At 37.3% G+C, this 26,871-nt stretch overlaps 1 protein-coding gene across 1 annotated transcript in view; it reads right to left on the bottom strand.

Annotated features, from left to right (window-relative positions):
* Positions 1–26,871, bottom strand: part of CNTN5 (contactin 5) — a 1,335,093-nt gene that overhangs the window by 345,254 nt on the left and 962,968 nt on the right. Inside the window, exon 9 of the mRNA XM_024347391.2 lies at positions 7,431–7,533. Within this exon, the coding sequence (XP_024203159.1) occupies positions 7,431–7,533 (103 nt within the window). The remainder of the gene's footprint in view (positions 1–7,430; positions 7,534–26,871) is intronic.

Raw genomic sequence — 26,871 nt, 5'->3', positions numbered from 1 at the left:
TCCCTTGTTGAAACTGGAGAACAGCTTGTGAGCAATCTCTTGATAATAACCTTCCATATGTATAAACCAGTCTTTTCTTTCCAACTAATTAATCCCCCTCCATTTTTTTTTACACTTTGCTGTGTTACCCAAGCCTTTACATACCTTTGTTTCCCTATAGGTTCTCTTGAAACACTTCCCATTTTTCTGGGGAAATACCTTTACAGACAGTATAGCATGATATAGCATGTCACAGTCACTTTATAAGTTCTGTACTCAACCTTGTGCAATTCTATTTTAAGAGCTATTTCTAGGAGTAAACTAGTACACTCTTGTTGTGTTCTGCTCCAGCAGCCTGTAGAGAAAACATCTGAATTTTCGCTAAATTCAGATTTAAGTAGAGGTTTCTTTAGGAGAAAGCTTGCAGCTTATGGCTTTTTAGTAGACTTTTTACCTAACTTCAAATGAGGAAGGTTGGTAAATTTGGGTGATATCAAAATATAGTAAAATTTGATAACCTACAATTATTTGTTTTCTTTTTTCTTAAAGAATACGGGAAAGATATAAGCTTATATATTGAAAAATTATCTGTGCATTATAGCTGCACTAATATGCATGCTCTAAGTAACAAAAACTGAACACCATTAAGGACAGATCATAAAAAGGTAACTGTACTTTCCAAGAGAAATCACAATGAACCAGTATTCTAACACGGTTTGAATGTATGATTCTTTAAAAATCAAAGAAATTTCCTAATTTGGCTTATCGAAGATTCATTAGATCATGTCAAGGGCCAAAGAGAGTTCAAAAGAAGAAAATTTGCTGTTAGGTTGTTAAGTCTTAGTTTAAACTTGGAACCAAAAAGGTGAATAGTGAATTTCTGTGGAGATAAAGGTTGGCTATTAGAGGACAGCTTGGTCAAGGTCCATAGTGTATGTTTACATAATGATTAAGAATGGACTCAAGGTGTAATATTACATTCAGCAAAATATTTGAAGATATAATGCAATTTCTTTGAGAACAGAGACTATGGAAATCCTGGAAGATATGACAGTCCCTAGAACATAGTTGGCTATCAGAGCTTGCAGACCTGCATTTGGTTCTAGGTTCTTTGAGGTACTTTAGTCTACTACATTTATGAAATGAGCTACACAAAGCCCAACTCTTATATTTTGACACCTCTGAATTAATAAGTGAATTATTTTTTCTTAAGACAGAAGGTACTTGCATACATTATTTTATTGCACTTCACTTTATTGTGTTTTGCAGACACTGTGTTTTTCACAAATTGAAGGTCTGTGGCAATGCTATGTCAAGCAAATCTACTGGCACAATTTTTCTAATAGCCTGCTTTCACTTATTATCACTGTGTCCCATTTTGGAAATTCTTGGAGTATCTCAATTTTTTATTATGTCTGTTATAATGATCTGTGATTAGTCATCTTTCAATGTTATTATTGTAACTGTTTTGAAGCTCCATGAACTATGCCCATAGAAGACAGCAAACTAAAATAATAAATGTATGTGTTCTGACTGTTCCATCAACTGGCCACCCCTCATCTCTCTCCCTCTCTTCAGGATTTCTTATTCCCTGAGACACAATAATATTAAAATTAAGCCAATTAATAACCCTACAATGGTTTCTAAGTGTTCAAGTGAAAGGAAGAGCAGCACATCTGTCAGTTTAAATCAAAGGCTAGAAATTAAGCTTAGTGAGGAAGGCAAGTCAAAAACCAAGACAGACTGAAAGCTAGGCCTGTGCTCAGTTAGCCGACTTGTGAATAAAAAAAAAAGTTTTTGAAGGAAATTAAAATTGCTACTCCAGTGAAAACACAAATGATAAGAAAGCAAAACAGGCTTATTGCTGATATAAAGAAAGTTTTAATGGTCTGGGTAGAAGATCAAACCAGCCACAACATTCCCTGAAGCCAAAACCTAACTCACAGAAAGGCCCTAAATGTCTTCAATTCTGTGAAGGCTGACAGAGGTGAGGAAGCTGCAAGAGAAAAGTTTGAACCTAGCAGAGGCTGGTTTATAAGGTTTAAGGAAAGAAGCTATCTTTATAACATTAAAGTGGAAGGTGAAGTAGCAAGTGCTGATGTGAAAACTTCAGCTAGTTATTCAGAAAATCTAGCTAAGATAATTGATGGAAATGGCTACACTAAACAACAGATTTTCAATGTAGACAAAACAGCCTTATTTTGAAAGAAGATGCAACCTAGGACTTTCATAGCTAAAAACAAGTCAGTGTCTGGTTTCAAAACTTCAAAGCACAGGCTAACTTTCTTGTTAGGGGCTAATGCAGCTGGTGACGTTGAATCTGAAGCCAGTGCTCATTTACCAATTTGAAAATCATAGGGCCCTTAAGAATTATGTTAAATCTACTCTGTGTTCTTGAAATGGAACAACAAATCCTGGTGACACTGCATGTTTACAGCATGGTTTACTAAATATTTTAAGCCCACTGTTGAGACCTACAGCTCAGAAAAAAGGATTCCTTTCAAAATAATACTGTCCATTGACAATGCATCTCATTAGCGAAGAGAAATACTACTGTCCATTGACAATGCATCTCATTACCCAAGAGTTCTGATGTAGATGAGCAATATTAATGTTATTTTCATGCCTGCTAACACAAAATCAATTTTGTAGCCTGTGGATCAAGGAGTAATTTTCAAATTTCAAATCTAATGACTTAAGAATGAATTACAAAATACATTTTATAAGGGTAGAGATTCCATAGATAATTATTCCACTGATAGATCTGAGCAAAGTAAATTGAAAACCTTCTAGAGAGGATTCGCCATTCTATATACCATTAAGATCAGCTGTGATTCATGGAAGGTCAAAATATTAATAGGAATTTGGAAGAAGTGGTTCTAATCCTCATGGATAACTTAGAGGGGTTCAAAACTTTAGTGGGGAAGTAAATGCAGATGTGATTAAAACAGCAAGATAACAAGAACTAGAAGTGGAAGAGGAAGATGTGACTGAATTGCTGCAATCTCATGATAAAAGTTAAAAGAATGAAGAGTTGCTTCTTATGGATGAGCAAAGGGGTTTCTTGAGATAGTGTAGTCCTGGAAAAGATGCTGTGGACATTGTTGAAATGACAACAAAGGATCTGGACCATTACATCTACTTGGTTGACAAAGTGGTGGCAGAGTTAGAGAGGATTGACTCCAATTTTGAAAGAAGTTCTACTGTGGGTAAAATGCTATCTAACAGCATCATAAGCTACAGAGTCAATCAATGTGACAAACCATATTGTTGTCTTCTTTTAATAAATTGCCACAGCCACCCCAACCTTTAGCAGCCACCACCCTTATCAGTCAATAGCATCAGTCATCAGCAAAAAGATGATAATTTGCTGAAGACTTATATCAGCATGAGCAATTTTTAGCAATAAAATATTTTTAAATCAACGTGTGTAAATTGTTGTATGTATGTAAGCCAGGCATGTAAATGCTACTGCCTACTTAATAACATACAATATAATGTAAACATAACTTCTGTGTGCTCTGGGAAACCAAAAAATTCATGTGACTTTCATCATTGTGAAATTTGCTTTATTGTGGCATCTGGAACTGAACCTCAAATATCTCCAAGGAATGACTATATATCTAGGAACATATTTGGTTCAATGAATAACATGATAAAAAATAGTGATTTATGGTAGGAAATGTGAATTACTCCACTAAGGCTGGGAACAGGTAAAGTTGAAAATAGCAAGATTTTGTACTTATGATCTCCTTTGTTTGTCCCTCAAACCATTATTATATAAAATATTACACTTTGTGATATATAAATATTTTTCACTCCATCCTTTGCCCTAGCTTCTATAGATATGATAAATCTCTCTTATCCTTAGCCTCAAAAAAGCCAACAAACAAATCCTTCTTAAGACGCAGTAGATCAAGAAAGTTTTTTGGGGTTGTCATGTTAAACAGTAAGTACAACTTGGACATGAAAATATGCTTTGAGAATAAAATAAAAATAAAGTTTCAGTTATACAAATTAAATAAGTTCTAGAGATTTGCTGTTGCCAACCTTGTACCTATAGTCAGCATATTGTATTGTGCACTTAAAAGTTTATTAAGAAGGTAGATGTCATGATAAGTGTTCTTAACACAAAAATAAAAAAGAGAGTTGGAGAATGGTAGGTCTAAGTTAACAAAGATAAATGATAGAGTGAGGCAAGAATAGGTAGGAAAAGGTAGAGGCAAGTATAGCATGTAATTTTGGATATAAATAAGAGAATACGGGAGAGCAGGAGATACAGGTGCAGAGTATACATGATGTATTTGTGGGGGGGACAGGATAAGGCATAAATAACTTATTTATTTTTGATTAACTGTTAATAATAAAGAGTTGATTGGATTAAGTAGATGGAATATTTTTAAGTTCACTCATTACTATTTCCTGAATGCTATGTGCCAGGTGGTGTGGTAGGCACTAGGAATATGTAAATGAAGAATACAGTAATGATTCCTGCCTTCTTGGGGATTAAAGCCTAAGAGTGGGGAAAGTGCTAGCTATTCTGTTTTCCTCCCTTGCCTGTCACCTTCTTGTTCCCTGTAGACCCTCTGCCTTGCCTTGTGAACTGACAATTGCATCCCCAGGCTTGCAGAGTGGCTTCTGTTTGACTTCAGCCATGAGAGCCACCAGAGGAGATGAGAAGGCAAGAGGAAAAAGAAGTCAGGATATAAATTTCCTAATCCTTTCTTCAGCTGTGTTCTTATATAAAGGCTGTGTCTCTTTACAGCAACAGTCATTACAGCTCCCATTGGTTGATCCCTGGCCCACTTCATATCTCCACTTTTCCCTGGTTCTGGAAACACTATCTCCTCCCCCTTGCTCCTTCAGGATTACACATGACAATGAGTCATTGCTATCAGGAGTTTATACATGTCTTGGTTTTTCCTCTTGTTCTTCTTAGCCTGCTCACAGATCTTCAGCTTATCACTTTACTAAATTCTATTGAAATGTCTGAGTTGGATCCTGATTACATCTGGGATCCTGACACAGATAAATGTTTTAAGTGGAGAAACACGTATGTGGGAAATTTAAAATTGTGTTAAGGACTGTAAAAAAGGGATTAAAAAGTATACAGACAGAGAATAATGGGTGTGAGTTAGATAACATATACATTCATAGATAGCCTATTTCAGGAGTGATATTGAAATTGAGGCCAGAGGATAAATGAGAGCCCCCATGGAAAGAACAGGGGGAGAGAGATCCCAGTGTAAGAAACAGCAAGTGCAAAGGCCACAAGACAAAAAAAAGTTTGACATGCTCCATTCCAGAATTTGGTTATAACACTCTACAAGGAATGTTTGGTTAGGACACAGTGAGGGGGAAAACAGCCTGAGTGGTAAGATCCTGATGATATCCAGTGACAGATACTGAAGTTTTTGCAACAGACAAAGGCCCACAAGAGCACCATGTGCTTGCTGAAGTAAGAAGCAGCTCAAGTGGGCTGTGGGAGCCACGCGGATGCTCAGGAATTAATTTGCAATTGCTGTGATTATGTTGGGATGAAATGGTGATCCACACCACAAGACAATGTGCTGTAAAAGGATGAACACATGTCAAGATGTTATTTCTTTGATCTTGTTTATTTTCATAAGGGTGGCAGACTGGTCTTTAGGTAGAGGGTAGATATCTTCATAAGATGTTTCTTTTTTCCATAACTGTGACATTTCTTAGAAAGGACACCAAGTGATAAACAGAGACCTTCTTGAGTGAAACAGTCTTCTTTACACTCCCTTTTATGTATTTACTTTTGAGAGTTGGGTAGCAAAGAAGGAGTAGAAAGGTTGAAGAAAATAACATATTAAAAGAACATAAGTGATTTAGTGACTTGACTGTTGGGTCTTACCTAGAATGAAAGAGACTGTAAGCCTCAATTTACTAAACATATTTCAAGGCTTCCAAAGGCAACCACATCTACCTTATTAAATAAGCTTGCCTGGGGAAATATTTATATTGGTTTTTTCCTATAAGTCTAGTTTTCTAATTTGTTTTACAATATGACCTCCCTTTGTTTGTGGCCTTAGTATAAATTCTGGCACTGAAGAATTATTTAACTACAGGATACACTAAAACCCTTGTCTTCAAGCCAGAATATATTATTTTTGCATTTGTCAGTATTGAGCTTCTTACTTGGGACATTTTCAGACCTACTTGACACAGAACAGCAAATGGTGACAAACCAGACTTTTAACTATTATTCAATCTTATGCGCTTAACTAACATCTTTAGGTTTAGGAGGCTTCCTCAGATATCTGCCCAAATACCTCCTAGATACATTTTACATTTTGAAATTTATTTCTACTTCTGGCTACCTTTTGCTTAAAAGATGGGTCACATAACAATTCATTTTGCTTATAGTCTATTATGATGTTGTTTCTACTTAAAGTAGAATTGCATATATGTCTTATTTTAATCATTCTTGATATTAAAACACAGTGTTTACTATGTTCGTTCCGTAAATCTACCTTAGCTAGCTGATTTTTTTTCATATTTACTAATATTTTCCTTACCCAAAGGCTAAACCTACTTTAATAATCACACTTGTGTATCTGGCTTTATCTCCGAGTACTTTATAGTTATATTGTGGGAGTTTGCTCTCTGCAACTGAAGTTAAGTAATTAGTAACTCTGACAGAGATACATTTATGCCAATTATAGTGTCTAGAAAGAACCCTGAAGTCTTAGCATCCTAAAAAAAAAAAAGGAAAACAACACTCTGTTTAAAATAAATCATAATACGATAATCAAATATAATCAAAATTCTACTTCTGCCTCTGATCTCAATACCTATACTGTAAACATCATTGACAAGTGACTATATATCCTGGGCTGTAAACCCTCAGAAATAGAATCATTAAATATGGCAGGCATTAGGGTGTGATATAAATTCTTTCTCTCATTTGGGAAATGATTACGTGTTGTACATATTCACAGCTGGTGCTATTAAGTTATGATTTCAGGAGATACTAAGGTAATACATAGGATCACTATGTAACTATTATCCTTATGATTTTTATCTGCTGTCTTATTATGTCTTATAAGAATCTATATCCTATACATGAGGAGCGGATAGTACTTTGCCTTTCTATCTTCTTTATTTACATAAGGACTGAATGAAATTTAAAGATGACACTTAAATTTTAAGATATATAGGTAAAGATGTAAAGCTTTTTATTCATTAAAGAAGTTTTTTTATGTTAAAATAGCAAAATTATAGAAACTGTTGTCCATAGAAATGACTAGAAGATAATTGTAACTGATTACTTCATCAATTCCCATTTGACCTTCTTTTAGAAAATAAATAGCCACCATGGAACATCTGGGGAAATGACACCTAGCAAAATAAGTGATCCAAAGATAAGATATGTCACATTTTAATAAAAAATTGTGTTTAATTATGGAAGAACATGTACTTACTTGCCAAGTGCAAAGCATTCCATCTTAACAGTTGTTCCTTTAGCAGCTGTAACCGTGAAAGGAAAATGGACCTCAATTTTCGGCTCATATTCTCCCATCACACCTTAGAAAGAAAGAATAGTCTTTAAGCATCAAATGAATGTTACAATTTGTTTCTTAAACCTGGAGATGTTACATTGAAAATCACTGTGGTTTGGTTGTTAATGTCTGTTTGATGACTGTTAAATTTTTCGATGTATTGAAATAAGTAGTACACTTAGGCTCTATCATTTTGATGAAATCCTAGTCTTCCCCTGAGGACTAGATTACATGCATGTTCATTATCATCTAAACTAATAATTATTGAAATTGTTAGTCAACACTAGTAGTACAGTTACTAATTGTTCTAAAAAAACTATGACTATTTCCCATTTTAAATAAGAAAAGTTATCAAAATTTTCTTATTGCCAAATAAATATTCATTTATAAAGTCAAATATTTATTGAATATCTATAATATGCACGGCATTTTGCCAAATATTGTGGGAGTAACAAAAGATTAATCAGTTGTGCTCTCAAGCACTCAGCAACTATATTCTTAAAGAGAGAAACAACATACTGTACACTCAAGTATGGGAGAAAAGCTATCTATCAAATTACTGTAATGAAAGATAAGAAGTGATCATTGCCATGAATGAGGTATTAAGTATTATGCACTGATATGGTTTGGCTCTGTGTCCCCACTAAAATCACATCTCAAATTGTAATCTGCATATGTCGAGAGGCACGTGGTAGGAGGTGACTGGATCATGGAGGTAGATTCCCCCATGCTGTTCTCGTGATAGTAAGAGAGTTCTCACAAAATTTCATGGTTTTAAAAGTGGCAGTTTCCCTGTTCTCTCTCGTCTCTTCTGCCACCATGTAAGACATGCCTTGCTTCTCCTTCTCCTTCCGTCATAACTGTAAGTTTTCTGAGTCCTTTTCATGTGGTAGAAAAGAAAAACCCCATTTTCTGTTGAGAAATTAAACCCGGCTGCAGAAATTTGCATAAGTAACGAGGAGCTGAGTGTTAATAGCAAAGACAATGGGAAAAATGTCTCCATGGAATTTCAGAGATCTTCATAGCAGCCCCTCTCATCACAGGCCTGGACGCCTAGGAGGGAAAAATGGTTTCATGGCCAGCCTGGGGCCCCACTTCTCCGTGCAGCCTCGAGACATGGTGTCTCGTGTCCTAGCTGCTCCAACTCCAGCCATGGCTAAAAGGGGTCAACATACAGCTCAGGCCATTGCTTCAGAGGTGCAAGCCCCAAGCCTTGGCAAATTCTATGTGGTGTTGGGCCTACATATGTGCAGAAGGCAAGAGTTCAGGTTTGGCAACCTCTTCCTAGATTTCAAGGGTGTATGGAAACACCTAGATGTCCAAGCAGAAGTTTGCTGCAGGGAAAGATCCCTAATGGAGAACCTCTACTAGGGCAATGCAGAGGGGAATGGCGGGGTTGGAGCCTCCACACAGTGTCCCCACTGGGGTATTGTTTACTGGAGCTGTAAGAATATGGCCACCATCCTCCAGACCCCAGAATGCTGGATCCACAGCTTGCACTGAGCACCCAGAAAAGCCATAGGCACTCAACGCCAGCCCATGAAAGAGCCAGAGGTGCTGTGCCCTGCAGAGCCACAGGGGCAGAGCTGCCCGAGTCCTTGGGAGCCTATGCCTTCTATCATCATGCCCTAAATGTGAGACATGGAGTCAAGGAGACTATTTTGGTGCTTTAAGATTTAATAACTGCCTTGCTGGGTTTTGTACGTGCATGTGGCCTGTGGCCACTTTGTTTTGGCCAATTTCTCCCATTTGGAATGGGAACATTTACCCAATGCCTGTATCTTGGAATTAACTGTTTTTTATTTTACAGGCTCATAGGTGGAAAGGACTATTCTTGTCTCAAATGAGACTTTGGACTTGGACTTTTTATTTATTTATATTATTATTATACTTTAAGTTTTAGGATACATGTGCACAATGTGCAGGTTAGTTACATATGTATACATGTGCCATGCTGGTGTGCTGCACCCATTAACTCATCATTTAGCATTAGGTATATCTCCTAATGTTATCCCTCCTCCCTCCCCACACCCCACAACAGTCCCCCAGAGTGTGATGTTCCCCTTCCTGTGTCCATGTGTTCTCATTGTTCAGTTCCCATCTATGAGTGAGAACATGCAGTGTTTGGTTTTTTGGCCTTGCGACAGTTTACTGAGAATGATGATTTCCAATTTCATCCATGTCCCTACAAAGGACATGAACTCATCATTTTTTATGGCTGCATAGTATTCCATGGTGTATATGTGCCACATTTTCTTAATCCAGTCTATCATTGTTGGACATTTGGGTTGCTTCCAAGTCTTTGCTATTGTGAATAGTGCCGCAATAAACATACGTGTGCATGTGTCTTTATAGCAGCATGATTTATAGTCCTTTGGGTATATACCCAGTAATGGGATGGCTGGGTCAAATGGTATTTCTAGTTCTAGATCCCTGAGGAATCGCCACAATGACTTCCACAATGGTTGAACTAGTTTACAGTCCCACCAACAGTGTAAAAGTGTTCCTATTTCTCCACATCCTCTCCAGCACCTGTTGTTTCCTGACTTTTGAATGATTGCCATTCTAACTGGTGTGAGATGGTATCTCATTGTGGTTTTGATTTGCATTTCTCTGATGGCCAGTGATGATGAGCATTTTTGCATGTGTCCTTTGGCTGCATAAATGTCTTCTTTTGAGAAGTGTCTGTTCATATCCTTCGCCCACTTTTTGATGGGGTTCTTTGTTTTTTTCTTGTAAATTTGTTGGAGTTCATTGTAGATTCTGGATATTATCCCTTTGTCAGATGAGTAGGTTGTGAAAATTTTCTCCCATTTTATTGGTTGCCTGTTCACTCTGATAGTAGTTTCTTTTGCTGTGCAGAAGCTCTTTAGTTTAATTAGATCCCATTTGTCAATTTTGGCTTTTGTTGCCATTGCTTTTGGTGTTTTAGACATGAAGTCCTTGCCCATGCCTATGTCTTGAATGGTAATGCCTACGTTTTCTTCTAGGGTTTTTATGGTTTTAGGTCTAACGTTTAAGTCTTTATTCCATCTTGAATTAATTTTTGTATAAGGTGTAAGGAAGGGATCCAGTTTCAGCTTTCTACATATGGCTAGCCAGTTTTCCCAGCACCATTTATTAAATAGGGAATCCTTTCCCCATTGCTTGTTTTTCTCAGGTTTGTCAAAGATCAGATAGTTGCAGATATGCGGCATTATTTATGAGGGCTCTGTTCTGTTCTGTTCTGTTGGTCTGTATCTCTGTTTTGGTACCAGTACCATGCTGTTTTGGTTACTGTAGCCTTGTAGCATAGTTTGAAGTCAGGTAGCATGATGCCTCCAGCTTTGTTCTTTTGGCTTAGGATTGACTTGGCGATGTGGGCTCTTTTTTGGTTCTATATGAACTTTAAAGTAGTTTTTTCCAATTCTGTGAAGAAAGTCATTGGTAGCTTGATGGGGATGGCATTGAATCTGTAAATTACCTTGGGCAATATGGCCATTTTCACGATATTGATTCTTCCTACCCATGAGCATGGAATGTTCTTCCATTTGTTTGTATCCTCTTTTATTTCATTGAGCAGTGGTTTGTAGTTCTCCTTGAAGAGGTCCTTCACGTCCCTTGTAAGTTGGATTCCTAAGTATTTTATTCTCTTTGAAGCAACTGTGAATGGGAGTTCACTCATGATTTGGCTCTGTTTGTCTGTTATTGGTTTATAAGAATGCTTGTGATTTTTGTACATTGATTTTGTATCCTGAGATGATAACCTGAAGTTGCTTGTCGGCTTAAGGAGATTTTGGGCTGAGACGATGGGGTTTTCTAGATATACAATCATGTCATCTGCAAACAGGGACAATTTGACAATTCCTCTTTTCCTAATTGAATACCCTTTATTTCCTTCTCCTGCCTGATTGCCCTGGCCAGAACTTCCAACACTATGTTGAATAGGAGTGGGGAGAGAGGGCATCCCTGTCTTGTGCCAGTTTTCAAAGGGAATGCTTCCAGTTTTTGCCCATTCAGTATGATATTGGCTGTGGGTTTGTCATAGATAGCTCTTATCATTTTGAGATACGTCCCATCAATACCTAATTTATTGAGCGTTTTCAGCATGAAGGGTTGTTGAATTTTGTCAAAGGCCTTTTCTGCATCTATTGAGATAATCATGTGGTTTTTGTCTTTGGTTCTGTTTATATGCTGGATTACATTTATTGATATGCATATATTGAATCAGCCTTGCATCCCAGGGATGAAGCCCACTTGATCATGGTGGATAAGCTTTTTGATGTGCTGCTGGATTCGGTTTGCCAGTATTTTATTGAGGATTTTTGCATCGATGTTCATCAAGGATATTGGTCTAAAATTCTCTTTTTTGGTTGTGTCTCTGCCCGGCTTTGGTCTCAGGATGATGCTGGCCTCATAAAGTGAGTTAGGGAGGATTCCCTCTTTTTCTATTGATTGGAATAGTTTCAGAAGGAATGGTACCAGTTCCTCCTTGTACCTCTGGTAGAATTCGGCTGTGAATCCATCTCGCCCTGGGCTCTTTTTCGTTGGCAAGCTATTGATTATTGCCACAATTGCAGCTCCTGTTGTTGGTCTATTCAGAGATTCAACTTCTTCCTGGTTTAGTCTTGGGAGAGTGTATGTGTCGAGGAATTTATCCATTTCTTCTAGATTTTCTAGTTTATTTGCGTAGAGGTGTTTGTAGTATTCTCTGATGGTAGTTGATCCAAAATTGACACCCTAACATCACAATTAAAATAACTAGAAAAGCAAGAGCAGACACATTCAAAAGCTAGCAGAAGGCAAGATATAACTAAAATCAGAGCAGGACTGAAGGAAATAGAGACCAAAAAAACCCTTCAAAAAGTTAATGAATGCAGGAGCTGGTTTTTTGAAAGGATCAACAAAATTGATAGACCACTAGCAAGACTAATAAAGAAAAAAAGGGAGAAGAATCAAATAGACGCAATCAAAAATGATAAACTGGACTTGGAGTTTTGGATTAATGCTAAAATGAGTCAAGGTATGATTAGTTTTGAAATGTGCAAAGAATGTGAGATTTGGGAGGGGTCGGGGTAGAAAGATATGGTTTGGCTCTGTGTCCCCACCAAAATCTCATCTGAAATGGTAATCCCCACATGCCAAAGGAGGGACCTAGTGGAAGATGACTGAATCATGGGGGCAGTTTCCCCCATGCTGTCCTCATGATAGTGAGGGAGTTCTCGTGAAATCTGAGACTTAAAGTGGCAGTTTTCCATGCTCCCTCTCTCTCTCCTGCTGCCATGTAAGATGTACCTTGCCTCCCTTTCACCTTCTGCCATGATTGTAAGTTTCCTGAGGCCTTCCCAGCCATGTGAAACTGTGAGTCAATTAAGTCTGCTTTCTTCATAAATTACCCAGTCTCAAGTATTCTTTATCAGTGTGAAAACAGACTAATACATGCATATTTGAGGAGATCATAAGAATAATGAGGGTTTGGATAAGTGGAAAAAAGATAGGAGAGATTAAATGGAGCTATAAAAAATGATAAAGAGATGGGAAGTGACCAGAAATAGGAATATCAGTTTTTCTGACATCTGGATATGTGAATGGAAGTGATATTAGATAAATCTGGAAATATATGGATGGAATGAAAAAACAGATGGAATCTGAAAAATAGAGAGCATTGATTATCAGAGTAAAACATTTAGACTTTAATCTGTTTTGGAGCTACAGTGGTTTTGAATAGGGAAGCTGCATTATGCTGAGATGTATATAGTGAAACTGGAGCAGAGACAAATAAATCAATGACATTACTTCAGTAATACAAGATAAAGACCTGAGCTGTAATAATAGTAATAAAAACAGACAAAAGGCACTAGATGGGAAAAACCAATTAATAACTGAATTGGCAAAACTCGGCAGACAATGAGGTACAGGAATAAGGGCATGGGCAGTGTCAATAATAACACTATAATTTGCAGCTTGGGGAATTGGACAATGTCAGTAAAAGAAAAAAGAACACGGTTAAAGTAGAAATGCTGATGAGCTTCAATTTGGAGGTAATGAGTTTGAAGTACCTACAAGATATTCAGAAGAAAGTATCTGACCGCACAGTAAAAATGAGAGAATGACGCTCAGGATGAGTTCTAGACAGGGGAAAACACCTACAGTCATTTAGAGGTGGTAGATGAAGCAATGAGACTGGATAGGGCTTTCACCTATTAGAAAACAATGCAATAGCTGAGGCCTGGTGGATTTTGGTGCTAGTGCCATCAGATAGCCTTGGAGCAAATTTTCTCCTAAAATTAATTTTTAGAAGCCCCCTATGTGTAAAATACCACATAGAAAACAGCCATGATTTGGCACAGATGCTTCTCTGAGGAGACTGTGCATGTGTTTGGGGGTGTCTATGTTTGTGGCCATATGAGCATGGATGCATCTTTGTGCATATGTAGTTCTCTGTACAATTATTTTGCATATGTATGTGGAATGAGAGGAAAGAAGAAGAAATCCAAATAGAGTAAGATAAATTCTTTAAGATATGAAGGTCATATACACTGGACATGCAAAGGGAAAAAAAGGGCTACCTTTGGCGAGAAAACCATTTTATGTGTTTAATATTTATCTATTTATTTGTTATGTAGGTTTTGAAATAAGTTTTGAAGAAAGCATATGGATACGTTTAGATGGAAAATGTTTAATCTCACATAAGACAGAAAGGTTATCTTTGCTCTTTGCGGTATTTATTTTTTTTTTTTTTAATTTTTTGGCAAAGGAGAAAAAAATGTCACTGAAGTTTTTATCACAAAGATTTGGCTTCTAGACCTGGCTTCACTGAATGTCTAGTCTGTACCATCTCTGACAGATCAGAAAACTCTGGGTTTCATTTTTCTAATCTGTTTACTGAGGACATAGAAGGGAATTATCACCAATATAATGTCCTACTCTAAGAGGCTAACTCCCTCAATTACTTTCCAGTCTAAAATTTGCTGCACATCAAGAGCCTGATAAATAGCATGTGAACTGAGTGGTTAGCACTATTATGTCACCAAAAACAAATGTTTAACGACTTCTTCTCTCTTTATCAATAATGTTTGTTTCCTCTGCTTCTTTTTAAATATTTCCCCATGCCCCTCCATACTATACCTGCCAGGTTCCTCTCTTTTACTTCCTCTTCATGTCAGCATTTTTCCCCATGGTGTCTCTACTAGCTACTTGAATAGCAGGATGTGGTCTGCTGGTGATACCTATAAACTCAGCCGAATGTTTTTAATGATGTGAAGTTTATCTTTAATGCTCTCTTACTTGTAAGCCCCATAGGAAGACTCAGGCATCCTGTTTAGAAGCTACCTATGAATGCTCTTGTGAAGCAGTCCTCAAACTTAATTTCCGATTTCCCTGCCTATTCTTAAAATTGATTTGGTATTGCTGTTACTTTTCTACCTGTTAATCTGATGACACAATAACACCTGATTTATCATGATGCTTATTAAACCTAAGCCTCTTATATGCATGAGTCCCTGTGAGTGCTGGCATTTACTCAGTGTCATAGGGTGTTGGAGTGGAAGGCCAAATTTGGAAAATATTTCTATATAATTATTTCTAGTAAATTGTCTAAAGAGATCTTAGGAGAAAGGGACTTCAATCTCCAAAGCTACAGTAATTCATTTTGATTTTTTTCTCTTTCTAAATATAATACTATTTGTAGAACCCACTTTTATATTAATTCTTTAGTATTCTTTTTATTAAGTAAGGTACCAAGGTTGTACAACATTTTAGGCTCTTCAGAATCTACATCTGCCTCTGAATAATACCAAAGAATTACTGATACTATTGACTGATATGAGTCAGATCAGATCCATATAGTCTCTCTTCTCTTCCAGATTACATTTATAAATTGCAAAGAAGACATTCTTTTGTTGCCGTAATCGTTAAAAATGACCCAAAGGATGGGTACTTCTGATAGTATTTGGGTAATTTTGCCCAGATACAGCCTTCTGGTGTTCCTCAAATAATTTCCATTATGGCCAAAGGCATTCTTAAGCCTCACTTCTGGCCCCAAGAGGTTGCTAATATCTGAATTATATATTAAAAATAAAACAAAAAGAGTTGAATAAGAGGCTTCAAATTATTTTACCTAATTTGGGCTATACTGCAAGAAATTATAACTGGTTTTTAAGATTTTATCGTCACACTAAGAGTGATGATATAAGGACATATTAGAAAGCTCTTTAGACATCTTGCTGTTTAACATATGATAATATTCAGTGGTTACGTTTTGCTTTACATTTCATGGGATTATTGTGTTACAGCTAAAGTTGAGCCTATCTCAGGGTTCCCCACCCCTCCAGGCCACAGACCTGTAGTGGTCTGTGGCCTGTTAGGAACCGGGCTGCACAGCAGGAAGTGAGAGGCCAGCAAGTGAGCATTACTGCCTGACTTCCACCTCTTGTCAGATCAGTGGCAGCATTAGATTCTCACAGGAGTTTGCACCCTGTTGTGAACCGTGCATGCAAGGGAGCTAGGTTGCATACTCCTTATGAGAATCTAAAGCCTGATGGTCTGAGGTGGAAAAGTTTCATCCTGAAACCATCCCTCTGTGTCTGTGAAAAAATTGTCCTCCATGAAGTTGATCCCTGGTGCCAAAATGGTTGGGAACCACCCACTGCCTTAGCTAATATAATTTACCCTTCTTCTTTTAGAAATGAGGTAACTGAGAGTCAAAGAGGTCAAGTAACTTGCCCAAGGTCCTACTGAAAGTTGCTGATAAAAATGTTGCAAAATTAGGGATTTTCTGACCTTATGTGCAGAGCTATTTTCTTGAGATCACTGTGTTGAGAAACTTCAATCACAGAGTATAATAGTCCAGGCATACTATATATACTACATTAATCACTGACTGTCTGATTTGGCTACATGGTTTATTTCAGTTGCAAGTTTTAGTATCTCAAATCTTGTTCAGTTTAGCTTCAAATTTCTTTTGTTAGGCAGAGTTTGATGCTGAAAGGGAAGGGAGACAGTCCCATAAGACACATAGTTGAAGATCAAAATATCAGGCTTGTCTCTTCCGTCAAGGTAGCTCTTTGATCTTTTGATTGCCCCTAGTATGGAGCTGAATATATAGCTCAAGAAACACTCAGTGTGTGTCTCCGTTTCTTTCCCCAGACCTGTCTATCCTGGCTTATATGGCTGCCCTAGTTTAGAATTACATGCCATTAGAAGATGACCTTAAATTACCCTAATTTCTCATAAACAGAAGCCTTCCAGCTGAAAGCACATTACTCTCTTTCTTTGTCCTTATGGTTGTTGATTTTCTTATTTATTCCAATTACTTTTGGAGCTAGGATACTTTTCCCTAAGTGGCACGCAATTTAGAGCAGTGTTTCTCCAAGCACCTTACAGAACAGAGAGCCAAAACACCAGAAAAACCTGGACAACTTATTAAAATTTCAGGCAACAGAGTTCAACTCTAAGCCTGACAAAGAATATTTTTTGAAGGTAGGGCTATGAACTTCATATTTTGATAGTTTCCTTAGGAGATTTTATGAACATTAAAAAAATTCAAAGAATGGACCTTTCTTTACTCTGATTTTTCTCATGTGACTTGTCCTTCTGAGGATTAGAGTATAATTGACTAAAATGTCTGAAAAATGGCATGCAGAGAGTCATGCTGTCAAACATACAGTATTCAGTGGCAACTTGCCCTAACATTAAGGCAAATTATATTCAACCTGTATGTGCTGGTACTCCCAGCAGAGCTGAGTGTTTTTCCTCATTGGCTGAAGGTCTTGTTCTGATAGGCCAATGTCTATGAAATACCTGTTGTTGCATATTTCAAATGGCCATTCTGTCTGACACTTTTAGTAATAATCATTGCTGGAGTTAAGAACTCCTGTCCAGTAAACCTTGAGAATTTGGCTGGACTAATGAGTTGGAAAGGTTTAGCTGATCATTTTCGTATGTCTAAATAATGGGTATTTACATTTTTGCCTTCAACATCTTTGCCAACCATACTTCATATCTGTTTCTTGTCTTCTAAAAAATAGCAACTATTTTTTCATTGCTTCGTTTGAGACATGTTTCTTCCATATTCGATGATGATGTGAGTTGAATAGGAGCCACTATATTCCTGAATAGGTTTTATCTTCCTGGCTGTGGTTATTAACTTGGTATGGACACCTGACCCAACCTTGGCCAGTTTGATTACCCCTTTGTCCTGTTCACAGTGATTCATGAATGGGCAGCTGAGGTTGAAACTTTTCAATCAGAGACCAGGAAGTCTGAGTCTCAATACTTGCTTGAGTATTTGAGTGGAAACAAACAAACAAACAAACAAACCTGCATGTCTGACAGTCACTGGAGCTTCCACTACATGGAGGGAAGTAGTTTGCTATTGAAAAGCAGCCAATTAAGATAGAATTAAGTCAATACAGATAGAGGAGAGATGAAAAAACAGTGTTGGTTGCATGTCAGCTCTACCTGGGATTTAGCATCTTGCCCTTCTCTCATGAAATTAAATGAATTCCCTATTTTGGTTATTTCAAGTTGGGTTTCTCAGTTGCAACCAGAAGAATTATTTTTTTGTTTTTGTTTGTTTGTTTGTTTGTTTTGAGACAGAGTCTCACTCTGTTGCCCAGGCTGGAGTGCAGTGGTGCAATCTCGGCTCACTGCAAGCTCTGCCTCCCGGGTTCAGGCCATTCTCCTGCCTCAGCCTCCCGAGTAGCTGGACTACAGGGACCCACCACCATGCCTGGCTAATTTTTTGTACTTTTAGTAGAGACGGGGTTTCACCGTGTTAGTCAGGATGTTCTCGATCTCCTGGCCTTGTGATCCACCTGCCTTGGCCTCCCAAAGTGCTGGGATTACAGGCGTGAGCCACCGCGCCTGGCCTGTAACCAGAAGAGTTTTGACTGCTATGTCATTGTGCCAAGCATAACCAATGGTGACACAATATCAGGTTCTAGCTCATAACCTATCTGGATTCTGTCACATTCATAACACTAGACAGGGCAAAAGATATTGTGCTATGTGTGAGATATGTCATTGTACTTATCCTTTCAGGGCATATTAAATATCTACCTGTGATGCATAGTTAAGTGACACAATTCCCTCCTCCAGCCCTAGCTCTGTTGCAACACTGAAGCAATCAGAATTTCTCTGGGTTCCAGTTGTCTCATACATAATGAGAGAGCTGATGTTCTTGAGGGTTTAGAAATCTAGTACTATGTTAGATTATATATTATTTATCAACATATATCTTTGTACGTAACTGTATTCAAATAAATATGTTATAGTATTTGGAAATTCTAATCATTTAGAAACATGTCCAGATGCCTTATTTTCAATTCCTTAAAGAACCACTGAGAAGTACAAAGTTTTTTCTCACCTCAAAAAGTGTATATCATCCTGAATCATAGTTTCTTAAGGTGAGTGATTGCTATGTAAATAAAGGACTGAAGAATGTTCTGACATAAATGGCTTATGTTACCAACAAATAAATGCACCATTATGAGTATTATTTATGTAGGATGATTGAAAAAACCTAGAGAGTTTTATCATTAGGAGAAAATGTTTTTCATCACTAGTATGTGTGTGTGTGTATATATATACATATATAAATATTCTAAAAATAAGGGAAGCCAATAAATTTATTCTAAAAACAATTTTTTTTTGGAAAATAGCCAATAAATATATTCTAAAAATAAGGGAAGCCAATAAATTTATTTTCCCTTTCCAAGCATCAAGAATAAATTGATCAAGGGGCTGGCTTACACTATAATCACTTTCTTCTGATTACTAAATTTTAAGACTTATTTTCTTATCCTGTTCTTGCCACTATGATTTAGAGAAATATATTCATGTCTTTCCACCATCATTTGAGGGCTCCTTCCATGTGCATCAATAACTTAGAAATAGATCTTAGAAATGTAAGGCCTGAAGAAAGCAACTATATATATTTTCCAAACATGGAAGTTTTCTCTGACATTAAGAAATATGTTAGAGACCAGGTGCAGTGGCTCACGCCTGTAACCCCAGGACTTTGGGAGGCTGAGGCGGGCATATCATGAGGTCAGGAGACTGAGACCATCTTGGCTAACACGGTGAAACCCCGTCTCTACTAAAAATACAAAAAAGTAGCTGTGCATGGTGGCATGCACCTGTAGTCCCAGCTACTTGGGAGGTTGAGGCAGGAGAATTGCTTGAACCCAGGAGGCGGAGGTTGCAGTGAGCCCGGATCGTGCCACTGTACTCCAGCCTTGGCAGTGGAATGAGACTCAGTTCTCACACACACAAAAAAAGATAGAGCAAACTTTTAAAATTTTATAACAAAGGGTTAAATATTTACTTTAAGTGAGATGAAGTTTTTTTAAAGAAAAGTAGATGTTTATTATTTTCATAAATTTCCACGCATAAAATGATAGAAAATTCTCTGTAATTACATGCATATAATCAGAAACAAATATTTTACAATAAATTCATAATTTAAAATGCTTATGGGTGGTTTTTTAAAATTTAAGGTTAATTTGACTTTGTGAAGTGTGTGTGTATGTGTCTATCTATTTGTGTAAGAATTGGAGCCTTTTGAATAATTAGAAAAAGAAAGTTGGTACTTTGATTTTTATGACCTGCCACCAAGACGTATGTGAATATAGTTTAGAATGACAAGTCAAATATTCAACAAATTAGGATTCTGCTTCCAACAGCCAGTAACACTTCTTTGAAAGCAAAGTGGGCCCAGTAATGACGGAAGAATGGCTCTACTGACTAAAAAGGAAATTAAATCAAAATAAAAATATAGCAATTCCAAATGACACACTGATGCTCAATTCAACAATTACATATTCAGCAATTAAATTATTTTAAGATCTCTGAATACTTCTATGGGACTCTTGCACCCCAATCAGAGTTGGTTCTTTTCAATTGTGATTTAACTAGAAATTGTGATTTCTATACAGTTCACTCTAACATTTAAGTCTAGCAGATTAAGTTTTCCATTATAAAACAAAGAAATATGTCTCACAGATATGGTGGACTTTACTCAATGTATTAGACAAATTAATCATAAATCACCTTATCCACAGTCCTTTCTGCAAAAACAAACAAACAGACAAAAAACTGAAAGGAGGCAGCGAGGTACAAATAATATTAAGGTGACTTAAGGCAAACCTAAGTTATGAGGAAGTTGTTTTTACACACACACACACACACACACACACACACACACACACACACCATCTGGAAGGTAGGGAGAATATTTTCAAAGTGGAGGATAAGGCTAAGACAATTGAAGAGTGGAAAAGCTACCTGTAATAGCTCAGCCACACTGGTGGGGAATTCATAAAGAGAATAGTCATGAACTCCTGCTGCTAACATTCTTAGAACGATTTGGACTCAGTCCCTTCCTGTCTTAGTCCCCACAAAATCAAGCCATATTACAGACCTTAATCTTAGATTTCCCTATACCGTTTCTCTTATCATGTCATGTTTCTCCTGAAAATAGAAAGTTCCTTACTTAGGTTCACTTGAGTGAGCTCCTCTTCCTTGCAACTATCAAGAACACTCACTCACATTACTTTTTATTTGTAAAGTTTTATCATTCTTCAGAAGGAATGTTCCCTCCAAAAAGTTTCTTACTCATAGCTGGCTACCAATCTACACAGTAATTACCAAGAAATAAAGGGACCTAAAATATCCTGGAGGAATTAGTTCTGCCAGCACAGTTGATCAGCTGCCTGGTTGCATAACTCTGGGAAAAAAACGTGACAAATGAGTTGTTTTAAACCATTGTTAATAGTTTATTTTCACACTTTAATCTGCACAGATTGTTTTCTCACTGTAGTCTTGTTGTGGAGAATGCCAGCATTCCTGCTGTTACCACTCATATTTGAGATACAAGATGTAGCAGCTCCTGATTTGCTCTGTAGACAATTCACAACATATTTCATTTTACAAACTCTTGCAGATTTCAAAGCCTCTGTGTATGATATGGTTCAAAGGAGAAAGGTTTCCAGAGGAGGAATGCTGATTATCATAGCTTTATCACAGGGATTTTTGTGCATTAAAGACTCTATATGTAAAGTGGATGGGAATAAACATTAAGTGAACATCTGCTATAAGCCTGGTGCTTTGTGAAATGTATATAAGTAAACTGTCATTTAAAACTTACAAAACACAATAAGGTAGATACGATAGTCCCTATTTTAAATAATAGAAAACTATTTTAAAAATTATGTAACTCCCTCCAAATCAGTGAGCTATTAAATAAAAGGCAAGGAGTTCAAATCATAGGACTTTATTAAGTCTGAAGCCACTTTTCCTCAATATTTTATTCTGCTCCCCAGGAAACATTCATATTGTTTGCAAAGAAGAATTTATTTACCCATTCCCAATTTTGTAGTCAATTAAATTCTACTTTAAATATTACTTTTTCAGTAAAGTCTTTCCTCTCTACCACCCTACTTCTCTCACCAAGTTAATCTCTTTCCTCTCTCTCTGTGCATATATGTATGTGTGTGTGTGTATGTATATATATATATATTCATAAATACATAATGCAAGTATATATAATGTAAATATATACACATATGGAGAAATATATATAAAATATATATGTGCATATATTATGTATATATGAATACTGTGTGTATATATATATAAAGAGAAATAGCACTGTTCATTATTTTTCTTTTCTTTTTTTGGTAAAACCAATCAGAATCAATCAATTATTCAATCTAATAGCATTTCTACCCATTTGTTCCATATCTGTTTTCACTTTTAGCTGTAAACTAAACCAGGACAGGAACCACATCATTTTGTTCCCTTTGGATCCTCACACAGTCCCTGGTACAAAGTTAATGGTCAAGAATATTTGATGACAATTAGTGAATCTACTTGTTATAAACTATATATGTGTGTGATAGGTGACATAGGAGCTAGGGAATATTTCATTTTTTGTATTTCAATGTTTGTGTTCTTTTTTGTTTTGTGGGATACTTAAAATAATCTTCTAATCTGGAATTATGAAAAAATCTATATTTTGTTTTAAATTATTGTGATATTTTAAAAAATAAAACACATTTTGTGAATGAATAAGCTGATGTTCTCTCCACTTCTCCGCAATCAGTCAATTATCAAGTTCTGTCAATTTGATTCCTATTATATCTCTCTTTTTCATTCCCTTATTTTTATTCTAATTGCCATTACTTTATTTTGGATTCCCTTTCATCTATCCCATTAGCTTTGGCAATGTGAAGATCCTTGGTGACATTTGCAATAATGGTGGTTATTAAAGCTTCATAGGATTAGGTATAATAAAACATAAAATAGACATTTGAGATGGGTTTAAACAACTCTTGGACGAAGTCTTGCTATCAAGGAGAGCAGAGAAAAAAAGGATGGAAGTTGGAGGGAGCTATGAAATCATAAAATGGTTAATTTCAGTATAATAAATATTCTAGCATGTTTACTGATGATTCAGGATGGAGGGAAATGTGATGTTTGCAAGAGAGGGTAAATAATTTCAGATGACAACTTCTTGATGTAGGTAAGAAGAGATGGAATCTAGGGCACAAAACTGTCAAGAACAGTTTATTATTTGTAATTAGTGGTGTAGTAGTCATACAGATAAAGATATAGGGAAGACCTTATATTTGTCATTGAAAGGTAAATAAGAATATAAAGTTAAGGCAAAATCTGTGTTCAAAATTATGTATTTTTTTCTATCTATACTCAGCTATATGGATATAATCATGAAATGAATGGGGCATAGGCTGAGGTTGAGGTAAGAGGTTTGCCAAGTGAGTATTACATGATCAAGAGATTGATGGGATAGACAGTTGAGAGCTTACAGAGGAGAAAGTTTACAATAAGTGACTATGTAATCTCACCTAGAAAGGGAAGGCACTTGAGGATGTGAGGGTATGATGGACAGTGAAGTGGTGAACTGATAAAAGGAATGAGAGGTCTGAAGGGGCCAAATGATTGTTTAAGTGGAAGTAGTAAACATAATTATTTGACTGGAAAAGAGGCTTTCAGCAGAAAGTGGCTTACTTGAAATTGAGATTGTGATGAAGGTAGAATAATTGATAATCACAAGATTCAGGCTACTACCACAGGAAAGGGTGGCTAAGATGGGATGGAGTACAAGTTCATGGGAAGCATGGAGGTAAAGAAACTGAGAAGTCATAATATTGGATGGATCATTGATGTATATATGGTTATCACCAAGACATTGACTGAATAAAATAAATGAGGAAGACCGTGCCAGGAAGATGAGGGGTTATTAAAAGACGGATGATTACAATGGCTAAAAAAGGATGTCATGAATGCTTTACTCACTAATGTCTAAATGTATTAGTCTTCCACTTGAAGGCTTTGATAGAGGCAGGAGGCAGACAGGCATACGTCCCTGGTCAAACTCCACCTTCAAGCTGAAAATCCTGAAACCCATGGCCCAAAGTGAAAACTTCTATTCCTTTCTGCCCGCTCTTTCCCGATTGGTTCTTTCCGAAAAACGCCTTCTTACCAATTGAATGTTGCCTTTTCCAAAACTACCTATAGCCTACCCTACCTATCTTCCTGTGCCTATAAAGACCGCAGACACAGTCAGTAGATGATAGAGAGGTGGCTTGACTGCAGAGAGGTGACTTGACTTCAGAGAGACAGCTGGACTTCAGAGCAGGGACAACTTGACTTCAGGGAAGAGCCAGCTGGACTTTGTGTGGAGACTGCCTGCCTGTCCTGTCCCCTCTCCTGATCCCCTGTCTGCTGAGAGCCATTTCCATTGCTAAATAAAATTATCCACTTTTGCCATCCTTCAACTGTCTGTGTGACCTTATTCTTCTTGGATGCCGGACAAGAGCTCAGGAACCACCGAGTACAGGGACCCAAAAATGGCCATCACACTGACCCTTTGCCCTTGCCAGCAGAGGGAAGCCATCCCATGTGATGAGGCAAGGGGCTAAGTAAGCTGATAATACACTGCACTCTATGGGTAGTGGAGCGAAGAAGTCATTGTAACACCCCTTCTTGAGCTTCACGGTCGCAGGCACCCTCACCTGGGCACTGCCGCAGGATAGCAAATGGAGCTCGCTCCTGCCAGCACCTGCAGCAGTGGCTGGAAGGATTCCACACTCACTTACTCACATGCTCCCTTCTGCAAGGGGTTGAGCACAGTGGGCCGAGTAAACGGGGCACCCCTGTTGCAAGTCTGACAAAGCCGTCATGAAATATTCTGCATCAGCTCCAATGTTCTAGTCCTAAGTTATCTTTCCATATTTTGCCTCAAATTCTTCCCATTTATGCATGCAACATTCCATGTAATAGGAGTGCTTGCTATTTTCCAACTATGCTGTATTCTAAATGTATTATGAGCCTGTATACATGCTATTGGTCCTTGTCTAAAAATATCTCAATAAGATCATATGCACACTAAAATTCAGTTTATGTTTCACTTCAAATTGTATCTTATAAAAACATTTAAAAGGAACACAAAAATACGGCCTTCATTAAAAACCAGAAGCCAACCCCCACCCCTCAAAACCCCACCAAAATGAAAACAAAAACAAAAACAAAAAAATCATCACCATCACCACAACAGAAAACAACTTTCTGTAATTCCTCCCGCAAGAAATCTTGTGCCTTACTGCAGATTCCCCATCGTGGTTTCTCTCCTTCTTTTCTTTTTTCTTTTCTTTCTTTTCTTCCTTTCCTTTCCTTTTCCTTTTCTCCTTTTCTTTTCTCCCTTCCTTTTCTCCCTTCCCTTTCTTTCTTTCCCATTCTTTTCTTTCTCTCTTTTTTCGTGATGGAGTCTAGCTGACACCCACGTGGGAGTGCTGTGGCACAATCTTGGCTCACTGTAGCCTCCGCCTCCTTGGTTCAAGCGATTCTCTCAACTCAGACTTCCAAGTAGCTGGGACTACAGGCATGTACCACCATGCCCAGCTAAAAAATTTTTTGTGTGTATTTTTAGTAGAAATGGGGTTTCACCATGTTGGCCAGGCTGGTCTCAAACTCCTGACCTCAAGTGATCTGCCTGCCTCAGCCTCCCAAAGTGCTGGGGTAACAGGTGTCGCCACTATGCCCGGCTGCCCATAATTGTTTATTTCTTATGATACCAATCATGTTCTGCCTTATGATACAGTTATTTAAATTATCTTACTGGTCAAAACCATCATCATCAAATCTGAATGCTCCTATCTAGCCCACTCTACTGCAAATTTCCCTTTAGTTTTTCTTTGTTTCTGATGCCTTCCTAATTTATCCTTTGAACACCCAGGCCAATATATGCAAACACATCTTATTGTACAACTGTATTCTTCTTAACCCTACCCACTCATCATAATAAAACTGCTTTTCCAATATCATATCTATTTGGCTTTCATTACTCAACAGAATGAAATGGTAGCATATTGTCAATCAATTTCTTTCTCCAAAAGTCCTTTCAGGGCTCTAGATCAACCCTTTAATCTGTTCATCTGTTCTCCTACTACTACTACTAGAGTTTTTGTGCTGAAAGCAAGTAAGCAAGCAAAAAGGGACAGCAAACAACAAAAATAACAAACCTTTTCAATACTAATTAAAGGACTCTGTTTACTCAATAATGTTTTAAGGCAAAATTTGAATCCCCTAGTATTGCATTCAAGCCCATCAAAATTTGGATTTTACTTCTCTTGTCAGTCCTATACTTACTGATCCCTCTCCTCACAAATCTCACACCGTAGCTACACAACACTTTTCTCCACTCCATAAACTAACCATGCCACTTTACAGCCACATATTTTTGCCTTTCCCTGTAATTTTTAAACCTTATCTCTGTTTAATAAACTATAATTCAGCTTTTAAAACCATACTCAAATTCATCTCTCCATCTTTAGAATAATTATATTCACTCTATTGTTTTCACAGTACAAAGTTCAAATCATTATCTTAGTACATATCTCATTGCATTTTAATGTTGTTTACTTGTCTATCTCTTTCATTGCACTGTAGTTTCCAGCAGTGGAGAAATGAAGTTTATTCTTTGCACCTGATGTGACTGATCATGGATTTATTAACTTCTATCTGGCTACCTGTTACTCTTCGGGCCCTCCATGGTCCATAGGTTTCTCTCATTGACTACGTGACTTCATTTCTCTATTAAAATTTTCATGCCTGTAATCCCAGCACTTTGGGAGGCCAAGGTGGGCAGATCATGAGGTCAGGAGATCGAGACCATCCTGGCTAATACAGTGAAACCCCGTATCTACTAAAAATACAAAAAAATTAACTGGGCGTGATGGCAGGCACCTATAGTCCCAGCTACTCGGGAGGCAGAGGCAGGAGAATGGCGTGAACCCGGGAGGATGAGCTTGCAGTGAGCCAAGATCGCGCCACTGCACTCCAGCCTGGGTGACAGAGCCAG

The sequence above is a fragment of the Pan troglodytes genome, chromosome 9 (genome assembly GCF_028858775.2).
Source record: "Pan troglodytes isolate AG18354 chromosome 9, NHGRI_mPanTro3-v2.0_pri, whole genome shotgun sequence".
In the NCBI taxonomy this organism is placed as follows: Eukaryota; Metazoa; Chordata; class Mammalia; order Primates; family Hominidae; genus Pan; species Pan troglodytes.
This window is presented reverse-complemented; position numbering and strand designations above follow the sequence as displayed.